This window comes from Oryctolagus cuniculus, chromosome X, assembly GCF_051225735.1.
Source record: "Oryctolagus cuniculus isolate XC-2025 breed Fujian yellow rabbit chromosome X, ASM5122573v1, whole genome shotgun sequence".
NCBI lineage: Eukaryota > Metazoa > Chordata > Mammalia > Lagomorpha > Leporidae > Oryctolagus > Oryctolagus cuniculus.
In genome coordinates this window covers 3,597,538-3,613,887 of record NC_142888.1, presented here as the reverse complement: position 1 = coordinate 3,613,887, position 16,350 = coordinate 3,597,538, and the positions used below count along the sequence as shown (strand labels likewise).

The following is a 16,350-nucleotide window of genomic DNA, read 5'->3' as shown; positions in this document are numbered from 1 at the left end:
AAGGGCTGTGTAAAGGATATGTGGGAAATCCATCTGGAAAAGCAAGTTAGGATCCTACTGCAGAGAGTTAGATAGTTGGGCCTAGGGATCTGAACTTATTTCTTTAGGCAGAATGAAAGAATTGAAGGTCTATGTTAGAGAACTTAGATGTCAAATATTCTCATACTAAAGTTAGAACATTTCTTTTTTTAAAAAATATTTATTTATTTGAAAGGCAGTGTTATGGGGTGAGGGGTGAGAGAGAGAGAGAGAGAGAGAGAGAGAGAGAGATATCTTCCATCTGCTGGTTCACTTACCAAATGGCTGGGGGCATGGCCAAGCAGAAGCCAGGAGCCAGGAGCTTCTTCCAGGTCCCTCACATGGGTACAGGGCCCCAAAGATTTAGGCCTTCTTCAGCTGCTTTTTGAAGCACATTAACAGAGAGCTTGACTGGAGCAAGCTAGAACTCAAATAGGCACCCATAAGGGATGCCAGCATTGCAGGCAGCAGTTTAACCTGTTATACCACAACGCCATTCCCTAGAATTTTTCTTAATTGGTTTAAAGGAGCAAATTATCTGAGTTAAGGGGAAACATCTAAACTGAAGCAAGGGATAATCTGGTTGACAGAACCATTTTTAGACGGAAGGTAATAAATCAACACAATAACTTTCAAGGAGGTTGAAAAACTATGCAGATGTTATAGAAAATAAAACAGACTTGCCTAGGACCCTGTGGATATGTGTAACTCTTTGATAGCAAAGGAAAGGCTTGATCAGGGACTCTCAATCCCAACTCTACTGTAAACCAGTAGAACACCAAAACTCTCCAATAGAACCCATAGAAAAAGGGAAGGTTAGCCGGCGCCGCGGCTCACTAGGCTAATCCTCCGCCTAGCGGCGCCGGCACACCGGGTTCTAGTCCCGGTCGGGGCGCCGGATTCTGTCCCGGTTGCCCCTCTTCCAGGCCAGCTCTCTGCTGTGGCCAGGGAGTGCAGTGGAGGATGGCCCAGGTGCTTGGGCCCTGCACCCCATGGGAGACCAGGAAAAGCACATGGCTCCTGGCTCCTGCCATCGGATCAGCGCGGTGCGCCGGCCACGGCGGCCATTGGAGGGTGAACCAACGTCAAAAGGAAGTCCTTTCTCTCTGTCTCTCTCTCTCACTGTCCACTCTGCCTGTCAAAAAAAATAAATAAATAAAAATAAAAAAAAGAAAAAGGGAAGGTTAGGAGAGGATGGATAAGACAAGACAGAGCTAACGATGGGAAAGAGAATGAGGCAGTGAGATCTCTATCCTAGGGCTGGTCAAGAACACTGAAATGCTTCTCATGCCAGCTCCAGTCTTTGATCTTCTCTTATGGCTCAGAACGCCATTCTCAGTCTTCCAATTCCTTTATAAACTGGATTGCTTTTCCTCAGAACCTGCTTTCTTTCTTCTAAGACCCATGTTCCCCCTTTTTGGTAGAAAATAGTCATTGTTTGTAGCTCTGAACTATGACTACAGAGGTCTCGGTCCTAGTGTGAGTGATTTCCTCCACTTACTTCCCAGTAAAGCTGTTGGAATGTCCTCTGTCCTTTAAATGCACCTCCTTGGTAAGAAGAAAAGTATAAGTTGATGTAAGTCTTTTATTTTAACTCCGTGGATGCCACAACATGATAAGTTTCAAAAACCACTGTGGGAATATGAAATGAAAAACAATGCCTAATAAACTTTCCTGTCTAATTTTATCAAATCTGGAAAAGAATACAACTGTAAAGACAATATGTTGGAATGAGTTCACTGATGATCCTGATGATAAGGATTTATACCTCAGTGTTCCCTTGGAACCTAACCAACTTTTGCTCTAGGGGCTCCATCTCATGCCAACCATTTTCATACACTACCATACAAACCATCAGACATCCTACCTCTGGGTCACTCTGATGAGGCTTGGAGAGGGAAACCTGGTGAGACTGTTAGAGTCTTACTACATGTAAGTAAGGGTGACCCTCTGCACTATCTGGCTAGATATTAGAATCTAAGCCGGGAATTAGGCTTCAAGGGTCCCCCTGGGCCCTATCGCAGGATGAAAGCAGCAATAGGACATGTTTCAACCCAAGTGCCAACCCTGATCAAGTGCAGTCATGTGGACTCAGTGGAAAAGAGTGCTGTAATTGGGAATGTCTGCCTTAGGCTTGCAAAGGGGAAGAGCAGGTACATATTTCAAGTACTTGCAGATCTGGGCCTGGACCAAGGGACATGACTGATGAGAACAGATGAGCTTAACATGCCATTAAGCAGGGGGATGAGTGTGAACTTCTATGGAAAACTGACTTCACATTCTGAAACAGGAATCTGAGACGTGACAGCAAGTGCCCAATACCATGACTTCTAATCACCTTAGATCATATTTTCTCTGTGGTCTTCTATATTTTTCTATTTAAAGTAAAGAGATTGTGAACTAAGGATTTAGGTACTGGGTGTCTAAGTTCCAACCCAGAAACTGTGAAATATTCTCAGTATATATACTTTTTATTTTGAAATAATTTCAAACCTACCCCAAAAGTGGAAAAATAGTAGAGTTCCCATATACTCTTTACCCTGCTTTACCTAATGTTAATGGCTAACCTAGTCACAGTACATTGACTGAAACCAGGACATTAGCATTGATAAATATCATTAACTCATCTATTTATCATATTTGAAATTTTGCCAGTTTTCTCTTTAATTTCCTTTTTCTAATGCTGGATCCAATCTAGGACTGCACATGGAAACTGGCTGTCAAGTCTGTTTAGTGTCCTTCAATTTTTGACAGTTACTCTTTTTTTTTTTTTGACAGGCAGAGTGGATAGTGAGAGAGAGAGAGACAGAGAGAAAGGTCTTCCTTTTGCCGTTGGTTCACCCTCCAATGGCCGCCACAGCTGGTGCACTGCGGCCGGCGCTCTGCACTGATCCGAAGGCAGGAGCCAGGTACTTATCCTGGTCTCCCATGGGGTGCAGGGCCCAAGCACTTGGGCCATCCTCCACTGCCTTCCCAGGCCACAGCAGAGAGCTGGCCTGGAAGAGGGGCAACCGGGACAGAATCCAGCGCCCCAACTGGGACTAGAACCTGGTGTGCCAGCACTGCAAGGCGGAGGATTAGCCTATTGAGCTGTGGCACCGGCCGACAGTTACTCTTTTTCATGACCTTGACACTGTTGTACAGCACTGGTTAGTTATTTCATAAAATATCCTTCAATTTGGATTTGCTGGATGTTAGCTCATGATTATTGGAGGGGACAAGAGTCCCACAGAAGTATCATCACAATGCATCATATCAGGAAGTTCACATGCTCGTGTGTCCCTTTACTACTGATGTTAACTTTGGTGAGGACAAATCTTTTGTAGGGAGAAACTTTGAGATGATGCAAATATCCTGTTTCTCAACACATACCCAGCTAACTAATGCAGCATATATTGTTGTTTATGGCCTGTGATACATTACTATTGTGATAGTTGGTAAAGGGTGATGTTTTCCCCCATCATTACTTCTACATTTATTAATTAGAATTATTCTGTAAGAAAGAACATCTGCTCACCCATTCATCTATCTATCCAATTTGTTTCTTTGTATCAGTGTGAACTTGTGAATATTTATCTTATTCAATGTGTTATAATCCATTAACATATTTATTGCTGCAAGTGTCCCACACTTGGCCTTTGGGAGCTCCTCATTGGCTCATGTGCCCTTTTGACATGCCTCCCTACTGGTTTTTGAGCATTTTTTACATTCTGGTGCCGTATGACAGTCTGGGGTTATCTTATATTTTCCCTGACTCAGAATAAATCTTTTTTTAAAGATTTCTTTTACTTACTTTAACGTCAAAGTTACAGAGGGATGTAGAGACAGAGAGAGAAGTCTTCCATCCACTGGTTCACTCCCCAATTGGCCACAATGGCCAGAGCTGAGCTGATCCAAAGCCAGGAGCAGGGAGCTTCTTCCAGGTCTCCCATGTGGGTGCGGGGGCCCAAGAACTGCTTTTGGGCCATTGTCTGCTGATTTCCTAGGTGCATTAGCAGGGAGCTGAATTGGAAGTGGAGCAGCTGGGACTTGAACTGGAGCCCATATGGGATACCAGCACTGCAGGCTGGGGATTTAACCCGCTGAGCCACAGCGCTGGCCCCAGAATATATCTTTTTTTCCAAGGAGCCCTCTGCCCTATTATTAGCGAATGTTATTTAGAAACAACACCTGGGCACTAGATGTGCTCAGTGTTACCATAGTGGCATTTCTCTTAAGGCCTTCTGAGATAACATAGCTCACTATTATTTTTCTGCACATACACACACAAACACGTTTATTTTATATCTCTCCATATGCATCTCTATGTATACATAAGTGCATGTGTATGAGTTTACGCTGACATGTTAGATTCCAATCCAACACCACAGGGCTCATTCTAGACTTTCCCCTTTCCATATTTGTATCTTTTCTCCGACAGTAAGAACCCTGGATGTCATTATCTATAAAGTGTGTGTGTGTGCTTAATCCTTGTATATCTATAAAGAAGTTTCAGAATCACTACCTCATTTGCTTGTAGAAAACAAAGTTACTCATTAGCGTACAGTATTTTCACACAATTCTCTGCTTCTAGCTCTTCACTGTCACTTCCGGCGGATTGCTCCCCGAGGAGCTCCCGGCTGGGAGATGGGGTCTCAGGCCTCCACATTACTGCGGCATGAAGAGCTCGAGGAGATCAAGAAGGAGACTGGCTTTTCTCACAGTCAGATTGCCCGACTCTACAAGCGGTTCACCAGCCTGGACGTAAATGGGGTTGGGGCTCTCAGCCGGGAAGATTTCCTGCGGATTCCAGAATTGGCCATCAACCCTCTGGGAGACCGGATCATCAGCGCCTTCTTTCCGGAGGGAGAAGATGAGGCCAACTTCCGTGTATTCATAAGAATCTTGGCTCGTTTCCGACCCATCAGCGATAAGGAAAAGAGCAAAGATGCAAAGGGACCAGAGCCACTCAACAGCCGCAGCAACAAACTGCGTTTTGCTTTTCAACTGTATGATCTGGATAAAGATGACAAGATCTCCCGCAGTGAGCTGATCCAGGTGTTACGCATGATGGTTGGAGTGAACATCTCGGAAGAGCAACTGGGCGTCATGGCCGACAGGACCATCCAGGAGGCTGATGAGGACGGGGATGGTGCTATATCTTTCACAGAATTCGTTAAGGTTTTTGAGAAGACAGGCATAGAACAGAAGATGAGCATCCAATTTCTTGACTAAATGGCTGAGACCGAACTGCTTCTTGCTTTGAGAACTGGAATTGAAGAGCCCTTCTACCCACCAGTCCCACCTCTTTCTATCCTCCCCTTCTCCCAAAATACTTCTGCTGCTGCTGCTGCATGACAATGCGAGATGTACTCTTTCAACACAAGCCTGCCTTGGTGTAAACAAGGCATTATAGAATGGGACACCCGAGCCCATTTCTGTCCACCATACACCCATACTTCTCCATCTCCAAGTATCTTCTCCCCTATAATGCTGCTGGATGCCACCCATCCGTCTGGTCAGAGAAGGGGAAGGGAAGTTGTGCCAAGGACCAGCCACCCAAGCACTTCTACTGGACGTAGTGAACCCTCACATCCCCTTCCACCCTCTCCCACTTGTCCTTTGCTTCCAGATTCCATCACCCAACCTAGCCTTCATTTGGCCTTTCAGTCTCCCTGCTTTGTATTAACCCACAAAATAACCTATGTTCTATGTGGCACTCGAAACTATGCCTATTAAATATTTTTCTGACTTAGCAAGATGGTTCTGTGGTCTATACATTTTTATTTACCTTCACTCACACATGGGCCTCTGGGATGTTGGCTCCCCAGGAGCTTTTCAGGAGTCAACACTTCTCCCCGAAAATGGCACTGTCTCTCAGTTCTCCGTGTTCTGTTTTGTTGTCAGGGGCTGTTCGATGGAGCTGCTCTTCTTGAGAGGTAACAGGTGTCAAGCCAAGTGTCTCTGTGGCTTGCGCCGGTCCTTCCATCTCCTGCTTCTGATCCTCCACACATATACCCACATGACTACTCTGGTTAGGGCAGTGTGGATTCTTCAGCAACTAGCCATGTGCTTGCCCATTTGCTTAGTTTGAGGGCGCCATTCCTATAAGAATACTGCTCTGACAATGTGCTTCGGAGTTTTCTTATGGGTTTTTGAGCAAGGAGCTAGGTGTCCCATAAGGCCTCCTAAAATCACACCCTGTAGCATCATTTATGCTTCAGTCTTCTGTGCACTGGAATGTTTTTCACTTCACATTCCAAATAGAGAGACTACTGTTAAGGAAGTACTCGATTTTCCCTGTCCAAGACTTACGCTTTACCCTCACTATCTTGAAGCCTTTTAGACTTGGCAAATGATTAGCTGGAAGCTAGTCAGCTCCCAACAGGGGGCCAAAGCATTTAGTATTCAGCATTAGCTGCCTGCTTACACTGGCTTCCCTGCTCCTCCCACAGACCGCTGCTAATCCCTTAGAAACAGGGAATCTGGCACTGGTGGCACAACCTGAGGTAGAATGATAGCCTTCTGAGAAAGCCCACATGGCTTCTTTGCCAAAGTCAGCTTAGTTTCGACCTCACTGATTCAGGCTGTTGTCACCCTAACACCTGTCTGTGCAGGTGTCTTCAGTCAAGTTATCTGCCTTTGGCTGACCTTGTCTGCCTCACTGCTCACTTCCTCGCTTAGGGAAGAAAATGTACACATATTCCTTAGGAAAGGAACAGCTCACGAGGACCACTGCTAAGGGATAGGGAAGGGGTGGGGAACGGGGACCAAGTAGGGTGACTCCCATATAAATGAATTGGGAATCTCTTTGAAGTATCATTGTGTCTTTGTGATTAAGTGATGTAATACAGACATCATATAAAAGGAGAAAAGTGTCTGATAGTTATCTGCCAGGTACCCCAGTGGCTGTTTAGCTTGCACATTGCAAGTTCCTAAGTTGATGGCCTTCCCCCTTGTGGCTACATAACAAATGGTTTTAATCCACAGGTGTGTCTTGTTCATCCATTTGCAAAGATATTCATGAGTCCATCAAGACATATTTGTGGTTAAAACAGAACTATTATTCTCTAAACTTACTATCCTTAGCTATTTTCTCCCCTGACCTCCTCCAGAATGCTATTTATTTCAATATAGTTAGGTTTATTTGTTGCTGTTTGTTTTCCTTTGGGGTTCGCCTCACACTCTAGCTGATGTGGTACAATTGATTAAGCCACCACTTGTGACACCGGCATCCCATATAAGCACCAGTTTGAGTCCTGGCTGCTCTGCCTCTGATCCAGCTCCCTGCCAATGAGTCTGGGAAAGCAGCAGAAGATGGCCCAAGTGCTTGGGGCCACTGCCACCCACATGGGAGACCCAAATGGAGTTCCTGGCTCCTGCCTTCGGATCAGCGCAGCTCTGGCCATTGTGGCCAGCAGATGGAAGACCTCTCTCTCTGTCTCTGTTAGTCTGCCTTTCAGATAACTCTTTTAAAAAATTACTTATTTATGGGGATAAGATATCTGAAACATTACCTGGGCTCTAAGAGTGTTAGCTACACAAAAAATATACACAGAAAAGTATCAATCCACCCCAATCCTGCTACATCCTTCACTTTGCCCTATTCTTTCTAACGCATTTCTACGGAACCCCTGTAGGGAACACCATCTCATTTGCTTCTGATCTATCCTTCCCACACTGGTAATTTTGCGATTCCTGTCTTGGAAAGGCGAGTGTGTTTGAATATGACTGAGCTCTTCAGAGAGTGATTGGAGTATAATGGGAATTCTGCATGCATGACTTCATACGTGAGAACTGGAAGTGAGCTCAGCAGCCACACCCAAGCTGAACTGAGCTGGTGACCACACAAAACACGCACACCTCAAACACCTACCAGCTACCTTGTCCCCGCCTGGTGTGAGCAGCTTGTCCACGGCCAGTGTGACCACTTTTCCCCCAATTTCAGACAACAGCCCTCCACTTCTTCCCAGCAACTCACCAACTGCAGCTCTTCTGGCAGTCATTTCCACAAACCAACTTCAGGGATTTGTCTAGGTGAAGAGCCTATTTCTTATATTTATATATTTCTTTTTTATTAGTTCTTTTGACAGATGAGTTAGACAGTGAGAGAGAGACAGAGAGAAAGAAAGGTCTTCCTTCTGTTGGTTCACCCCAAATGGCCGCCACGGCCGGCAGGCTGCACCGATCTGAAGCCAGGCCAGGTGCTTCTTCCTAGTCTCCCACGAGGGTGCAGGCACCCAATCACCTGGGCCATCCTCCACTGCACTCCCGGGCCACAGCAGAGAGCTGGACTGGAAGAGAAGCAACCGGGAGGTAGAATCTGGCACCCATATGGGATGCCGGTGCCACAGTGGAGGGTTAACCAAGTGAGCCACGGTGCTGGCCCCAATTTATATATTTCTTAACTACTTAACCTGTGTAATACTGTGTATTAGGTTTCTGTATGTGTGTGTGTATAGAGCTCTGTGTGTGTGTGTGTCTGCGTGTGATGGAAAAAGCTTTTTTGTATTCCTATCTCTATTTCCTCCATAATTCCTTTTTTTATTGTGCAGTTTTACACACTGTGTAGACTTTCTGGAATGGATGTGTTGTGTACAGCAAAATTGACTATTTTATGTAAATGAGTGGGTGCCTCTGTATTTTCTTATATACTCTTCTAACACAAAGGGGAGCATACTATAGACACTCTTGGGCTTTGCCTTTTTCACTTGAGAGTAGGTTCTGGAAATCATTCCTTTCTAGTTCACAAAGTTCTTTTCTGGGTTTTAGGGTTGTGTAGTCCTCCATGTGCGGATCTCCTGTAGTTTATTCCATCATTCTTCTATGAATAGGCAATTTGGGTATTTCCCATATCTTGTCATTGTAAACAGGGCTGTAATGAATAACCTTTTTGTTTTACTGTGGATGTATCTTTGGTGCGGACAGTTTTGTTAGCTATTGCCCAATTCCCCCCTAGAGAGATGGAACCAAGCATCCCACCAGTAACATATGAGAGTGTTTATTTCTCCACCGTTTTCACTGGGAGACATGTTGTAATATTGTTTAATATTTGCCAGTCTAGTAGGTGATACATGATATGTGACTGAACCTTCTAATTTGAGTTTGAACCACCTTCTTTAAATTTAAGAAACATTTTACTATTTTCTTCTGAATTGTTTATTCACATCTTTCCCCATTTTCTCTTCCCTGTCCCTGCCCTGGCAAAAGCTCATTGTTTTGATACTCACTTAGCATTCCCAGTTTGGACAAGAAAGCTAAATTCTCCAGGAATTCTATTTGGAGGCCAATGAGTTTCAGTAATTGGACTTTTGTTTAGTGCACAAACACACCCTACTGGGACACCCCTTTTTATCCCTCCCTTCCCATAAATAAGTGGTATCCTGCCACTTAACAAGTTCATTTGCAGCCAAAAGTTCAATCATGTGGATAGAAGTTGATCCCGGGCAGTTTTTCTTTCCTGTTGCCCTTGGGAACAACCCTTTTACTTATGAACTTTTTATATTTGGCTCCCAGCCAGGCCCAAAACACTCTGTAGGTCCATTGCCAGTCTAAAGCTGTGTTTTCTGCAAGGAATTAAAGAAAAGTCTGAGATGCCACATGCAAATTTGGTTTTGGAGAAGTTTGTTTCACTATCTCCTCTGTAGCTGAAGGTCCATAGTAGCCTAATGCTTCAAAGAAATGACATCAAATGTCTTTCCTAAAGGCTAAATAGCTGTTAGGGCTGATCTGTCTTCTAATAAGAGATAGCTACCTAGTCTCTGGCTATAGAATTTTCAAATCTAGAAGCAGGATAGAAGAGATTCTATCTTTTTAGAGTGCATTTCTCTGAAATTTTCTTTTCCATTCTTGATGAGGAAGAACTTCCAGATGGGCTTTAATTTGAGACATGCCAAGAATTTGGTTCAGTTACCTAGGAGTTTCCCTTGGAGAAATTTTTGTATAAATCAAGCGTCAAAAAAACAAGCATCCCCTCTTCTCACTTGTAGGAGGTATGGAGTTACTTTAGAGTCATCACTGAATGTCACCAGACAGATGTCCCTTGGGAACTTAAAATGTTCTGCGCACTCTTAGGAGTTCACTGTGCTCCAGGGCATCTCAGCACACATTTTGGGGACCAAAGATTCCATCCTTTTCTCCTGTGCATGCCTGTGTATACAAACACACATACATCCCCACAGGAGGATACTTCAAAAAGTTTGTGGAGAATGGAATTCAAAGATAAGTTTACTTTGGTACAAAAATTTTGAAATCCTTGTATAGTTTTTCATAATATACATTTTCATGAACTTTTTGAAGACTCCCTAATATGCATGGATTTCAAAACTTTGTTGGACCAAAATCAATTTATCTTTGAATTCCATTTTTCCAGGTCTCATTTGAAGTACCTGTATATACACCCATAGGTATTTTATGAGATCATATAAAAATTGATGAACTGTTAAAAAATCTCTACTGATAAAGCATACATTTTCCCATATCATTAGTAATCTTTTCTAACACTATTTTTCTTAAACTATTTTATTTTTAAGAAGTTTTGAGGGGCCAGCGTTGTGGCAAAGCAGATAAAGCTGCCACTGCCTGCAGTGCCGGCATCCCATATGGGTGCTGGTTCATGTCCTACCTGCCCTACTTCCAATCCAGCTCCCTGCTAATGCACCTGGGAAAGCAGCAGAGGATGGCTCAGGTGCTTGGGCCCCTGCACCCACATGGGAGACCTGGAAGAAGCTCCTGGCTCCTGGCTTCAGCCTGACTCAGCCCTGGTCATTGTGGCCATCTGGGGAGTGAACCAGCAGATGAAGGATCTCTCTCTCTCTCTCTTTCTCTGTCTCTCCCTCTCTCTCTGTAATTCTGACTTTCAAATAAATAAATAAATAGATGTTATAAAAGACTTTTTATTGTATAATTCTATACAGTTTTATGTATCAGGATTCATTGAATTAGGCCCTTATTGTTGGACATGCAGGATATTTGCATTTTTCCTATTGTAAATAATGGGTTTTTAAAGATTTATTCATTTATTTGAAAGGTAGAGCTACAGAGAGGCAGAGGCAGAAGCAGATAGAGGTCTTCCATCCACTGGTTCACTCCCCAGATGGCTGTAATGGCCAGAGCTGAGCTGATCTGAAGCCAAGAGCCAGGAGCTTCTTCCAGGTCTCCCACGTGGGAGCAGGGGCCCAAGGAATTAGGCCATCCTCCACTGCTTTCGCAGGCCATGGCAGAGAGCTGGATCAGAAGTGGGGCAGCCAGGACTCAAACTGATGCCCATAAGGGGAAGTCAGCACTGCAGGTGGCAGCTTTACCCACTGTGCCTGGTAAATAGTGATTTGATGAGCATCCCTAGTGTATAAATCTTTGCATACACTGGTTATTGCCTTGGGGTAAATTCCTAGCTGTAGACTGCTGGGTGAAAGTGTATGAATATTTGGAGTTTTGCCCATTAGAAAGGGTGTAACAAATTGTAGCTCCTCTAGTCTTAGATGTGAGTTGACTTTATAGGCTTTTCACTTGGTCACAAGTGGTTATGAATAGAGATTCAGCTATTCAGGTATGTAGGCACTGTGCTGGGCACTAACACACAACTTCATCTTATGTATTAACATCATTTTAAGTCCTCTCAATAGCCATATAAAGATGAAGATATTGCACCCATTTTACTGATAAAGAAAACCAGAGCTTAGAAAGATAAAATAACATTTTCTAAATTACACAACCAAAGTTGCAGAGCCGGGATTTAAACTTAGTTATACCTATGATCTTATCGCTGGTTTGATCAGCAAATCATCATCATCATGACTAATATTTATGGAGTGCTTATTATAAATCTAGTACTGTTTGCATATATTAACACCTTTAATCCTTGTGCCAAACCTATGAAGTACTATGTACTTTCATCACTGAGATGCTGACATGAAGAACTGGTCCTGGATTCAACAACTAGGGCATAGCAGAGCTGGCATTTAAATCCAGGCGGTTTGGCTTCACAGTCTATGCCATTAATGACCAAGGTGCAATATCAGCCCGCAGGGGTGTGGAAGACTATACATGAGAATCTCACTGGGAACGCTTGTTTGAAGGGAGAAACAAAATGGCTTACCTAAGTCTCCTAGAGGAAAGAAGGAGAGTTGCTGTCTAAGAAAATGTCTAAGTAGCAATGTGCTGTTTAAGATGTCAGACAGGACTTCAGCCGCATTACCTCCTTGAGCAACATACAGCCTTGTAAGCTTAATACACAGAGCCGTGCTCCAGCTAGGGCTGAGAAAGAGAACTTGAATGGCAAATCTTCTCACGAATTTGGTGACCCAAACTCAACTGAACAAATGAGACAGTTAAAATGTCTCCCAAGTTAGTCAGAAGTACTAACTACTATCATTTCAGGTGGGCAAACATTCCAAAGTTTACCTAAGTAGCCTAAGTCCTCTCTTGCCCATGTTTGTGGGTAAATGAAGCACCCTCACTGCCATTCATTATTTTAAGCCTTTCCTTATTATTTAAGCCTTTCCTTGTTATTTTGATATTACTAAAATCATGCAGATTATGAGAAAGGGTTATGTTTTTATGTCATTTTTAGAAACACGATTCTTCTCTCTCACCTCCCCCCACAATGAATCCAAACTTAATGAGCCACAAAACACGTTATAATGAATGGGAAAAGATATTTTTTAGCATTTTTATGCAGAGAATGCCTCATTAAAAGCAAATGCTTCAGCAAGCTGATTTGCGCTTAATAAGAATTTCTGTCGAGTAGGGGCCTTTATGACAAATCACTAGCATGTGTAACTGCTTTATCTGAAGCACTGGAAAGGCACAAGAGGTGCTCGCCTCCTTTTCTTATCCCGAGGCTGCACGACAGCACTGTAAAGTATGTGACATGCACCCAGTATGCACTTGTTGAACACTGGAGGACACGGGTGCCACCCACCCAGCTGCATGGGGGAACAATGTCCATCTATCAGCCAAGATGGTTCAAGGTCCTATCGAGATATGTATAGCAAGTGGATTCTCTTAAATGAAGTCAATCCGCAGCTGGCAGTTTTGCACCATGTGACCCATATATTTTACATATTGAAGAACCCATAGGATGCAAGGTTTAGAGTCAAACATACTAATTTAATTTCAAATAAACACCTTGACTCGTAGCCACACTGTTCTAGCTGCTCTAGACTTTGATAAGAGAGCATGAGGACAGACACCCAGGCAGGCAGCATGGGTTGGTCTGTGCACAGAAACCTTCCATGGTCCTGTAACCTGGAGGTGTGTGGTGTTCATGTGTCCTCATTGAGGCTCTGGGAGCCACACGTGCGGGGATGTGTTGGCAGTGGGGGCTGACGGTGTTTGCAGGGCTTCTGAGCCAGTTACATTAGGAGGTACAGCTAACTTCCTTTACCGAAAGGGAAGCGTGTCCTGGGGATACAGTTCACCTTCAAGCGGTCATTTTGCACACCACTTGGGTTCTCTCCCAGCTCACCCCACCAAGTCAGCCACACCAGGCCTTGGTCTGTAATCAAAGATGTGGCAAGGGGGATCTTAGCATGTCAGCCACTGCGCTGAGCTCTTTACTTGCTTGACCTCATTTACTCCTCAAGCCCTAGGAGCCAGATGCTATTCACAGATGAGAGAACTGGGGGCCAGGAAGGGAAGTGACCTCTCCGAAGCGACTTCTGTTTCTGATTTTAGGGCCTTTAACTATCATTCCTGAGCTGCACTACGTACTCTGCTAACAACCACCACATGAATCTGTATACCTGTTTTATTCCCCCCAAAAGAGGCGCTCCCTCCTACCATGAAGGGGACATGTTTGTTCCCAAATGCTCACGATTGGGTCTCTCAGCCAGCTCAGCCTCCCCCTCCAGGAGGTGGCAAAGTGAGTCCCAAGGCAGACTCGTGTTTCCCGAGGAGCCAGCCAGGGCTGCTGGTGGCCAGCACGCGCGCTCACCGTGAGGAAGTGGCGCTCCTTGGCCTCGCGCCTCCGCTGGCTGTGAGTTGGAGGGTAGGCGGGCAGTGGAGGCGCAGCTACGGACAGGGGCGCAGCAGCTCTCTGCTCTCGGCGGTCACTCCGGCTCCGGTGCTCTGAAGAGGACAGAAAAAGCAGTCAGACTGGAAAACACCAGGCAGTCTCAGTTTCTCCTTCCACTTTGGGAATTAGCAAAAGGCTATTTATTTGGAAAAAAAAAAAAACTTGGAATTTCATTAATACTGTTTTGCTGATTTTCCGAATGGCTTCTGACCATCACTTCCTACTAATGGGCTTAGATACACCCATTTGGGGGGCGGGATTCATCTCACAGTCTTTGAACTTTTGGGTTCAGTGTGCCTGGTTGGGAAACAACATGAGCAAAAACAAACAAAAAATGGAGGCCCACGGTGGAAGATTTGTCCCCATCAGTGCTGGGGTCATCCACTGGGTGCTGGAGCCCAGCTCACACGGGCTGGGGGAGCTGCCAGCTGCTTTTTCAACTTTGGTACCCACAAACAGGCCGTGGGGTATGCCTTTATTTTTATTTTTATTTAAAAAGGTTTTATTTATTTATTTCAGAGATAGAGTTACAGAGAGACAGAGACAGAGAGACAGAAAGGTCTTCTGTCTGTTGGTTCACTCCCCAGTTGGCCGCGACGGCCAGAGCTATGCTGATCCAAAGCCAGGAGCTTCTTCCAGGTCTCCCACGTGGGTGCAGGGGCCCAAGCACTTGGGCCATCTTCCACCTCTTTCCCAGGTCATCAGCAGAGAGTTGGATTGGAAGAACAGCAGCGAGGACAAGAACCAGCGCAGGCGGAAGCTTAGCCTACTACACCACTGCACTGGCCCAAGGGTGCGCATTTACATCCCCAAAGTGGGTAAGCACCACACATCAGGGCTTTTATTCCTCATCTTCCTTGGCTCAAGAGTCTCTCACCGCAGAAAAACCCTCAAAACCACAAAAATAGTGTTTGCTAAGCTGTCTCCAAAGTCACTGTTGCTCAGGACAGCTTTTTGAGATCGATGTTTTCCTTGTTAAAGGAGCTGCCTCTGGTGCCAGCCTTACTTTTCTCTTCTCACAGTGGGCAGTACATGGAAACATTTTTCCAGTCTTCAACTCATACAGAGAAGTAGCATGCACGTGTTGCTGGTTAGGAAGAGGTGGAAGGAGCGGAGTAGTTAGAAGAGGGGCATCAACTTGAGTACCCATTCAATTGCTCCCCTCCCACACTATCTTAGATATCTCTCTTTCTTTGCCCTAGGCAGAGTAGGCAGGCTAGATTTAGGGCTCCCTAAGAACACTTATTACAGGTGAGGAGAGAACATTGACCTAATTGGTGCCTCGAATTGCAGTAGAATTGTGATCCCTATTCCCTTAGACCAATAAAACTTAGACCTCGGTCCAAAACTTGAAAGAAAAGGAAATATAAAACAGGATTATTGATAAAGTCACTCCTTACTCTCCCTCTTTCTGTTTTATGAACATAAACTATCTCATCACTTAAAGCAATTATTGGCTCCGAACGTTAGAGAATTCTAAGAAAAAGATCAAAAGGATAATCAGATTGAAAATAACTTGAAATCCGTGTAGATACAGGTTCCTCATATCACTATATTGAAATGACCCGGCTCCTTGTTTGTCTCCGCCTCTACACCAGGGATTCCTTGTAGGCAGTGTCTATACTTCATTGTTCTAGTGCGATGTCTGGCCTTCAATAGGGTTTGTTGATGGGCTGCTGTGAAGCAGTTCTTGAAGGTAGTCACTATCTGGGTTCTAATCTCAGTCCCCCAGCTCCCTTCTTCCAGCCCCGACTCCAAAAGCAGCACAGAGTGGCTGCCACTGGTCTGACTTGCCTATGCTTCATTTCCACTCCCTCCTGGTGGAAGCCAGGCTATTCCAGCTGTCCAAATAGGGGGCCCCCAGGGAAGCTCGCTGCCGAATTGGCTGAGCCCAGCAGTTGTCTGAGAGGCTGGTATTTCTCCCGGCCACCAGATGGCAGAAGTGGATCATACTGATGAACACACTGCTTGGCTACTGTGTTTCTTGGACAAGGTTAAAAAAAAAAAGTCACTTTCTAATTTTAATTCTACACTGCATGTTTTTAATTCTATGATGCCTATAATTCCTGTTTATGGCTCTCTGCAGTGCTATTAAAACTACTACACCCAAGATTTGCTATTGAGTCAACCACAAAACAAGCCAGTCTGTGCAGGGCAAGACGCAGCTCCACAGTCTTCCTTCCAAGCCCCCAGGAGGCTCCATATCCTCTCTCACCCCCCTGGAGGAAGTTCAGAGAAAATTGATATTGCCACTTGCTGTTCTTCAGTTCTGCCATTAAGTCCAAACCTGACAAAGCACTGAAATGCAATTGCTTACAAGCAGCTCAGGGTTATCT

At 44.7% G+C, this 16,350-nt stretch overlaps 2 protein-coding genes across 4 annotated transcripts in view; one reads left to right on the top strand and one right to left on the bottom strand.

Annotated features, from left to right (window-relative positions):
- The window catches only part of NHS (NHS actin remodeling regulator), a 379,159-nt gene that overhangs the window by 36,489 nt on the left and 326,320 nt on the right, over positions 1 to 16,350 (bottom strand). For all 3 annotated transcript variants that reach the window (XM_008272397.5, XM_051827613.3, XM_051827614.3), the window contains exon 3: positions 13,934 to 14,067. In XM_008272397.5, the coding sequence (XP_008270619.1) occupies positions 13,934 to 14,067 (134 nt within the window). The remainder of the gene's footprint in view (positions 1 to 13,933; positions 14,068 to 16,350) is intronic.
- Positions 3,746 to 6,685, top strand: LOC100354380 (calcineurin B homologous protein 1). Its single transcript, XM_089324954.1, has one exon. It carries the CDS (start codon positions 4,645 to 4,647, stop codon positions 5,230 to 5,232), a length of 588 nt encoding a protein of 195 aa, XP_089181080.1. The 5' UTR covers positions 3,746 to 4,644; the 3' UTR covers positions 5,233 to 6,685.

Bases quoted from the DNA above. Each gene is read 5' to 3' on its own strand.
- LOC100354380 (XM_089324954.1), top strand. From the start codon at position 4,645: ATGGGGTCTCAGGCCTCCACATTACTGCGGCATGAAGAGCTCGAGGAG.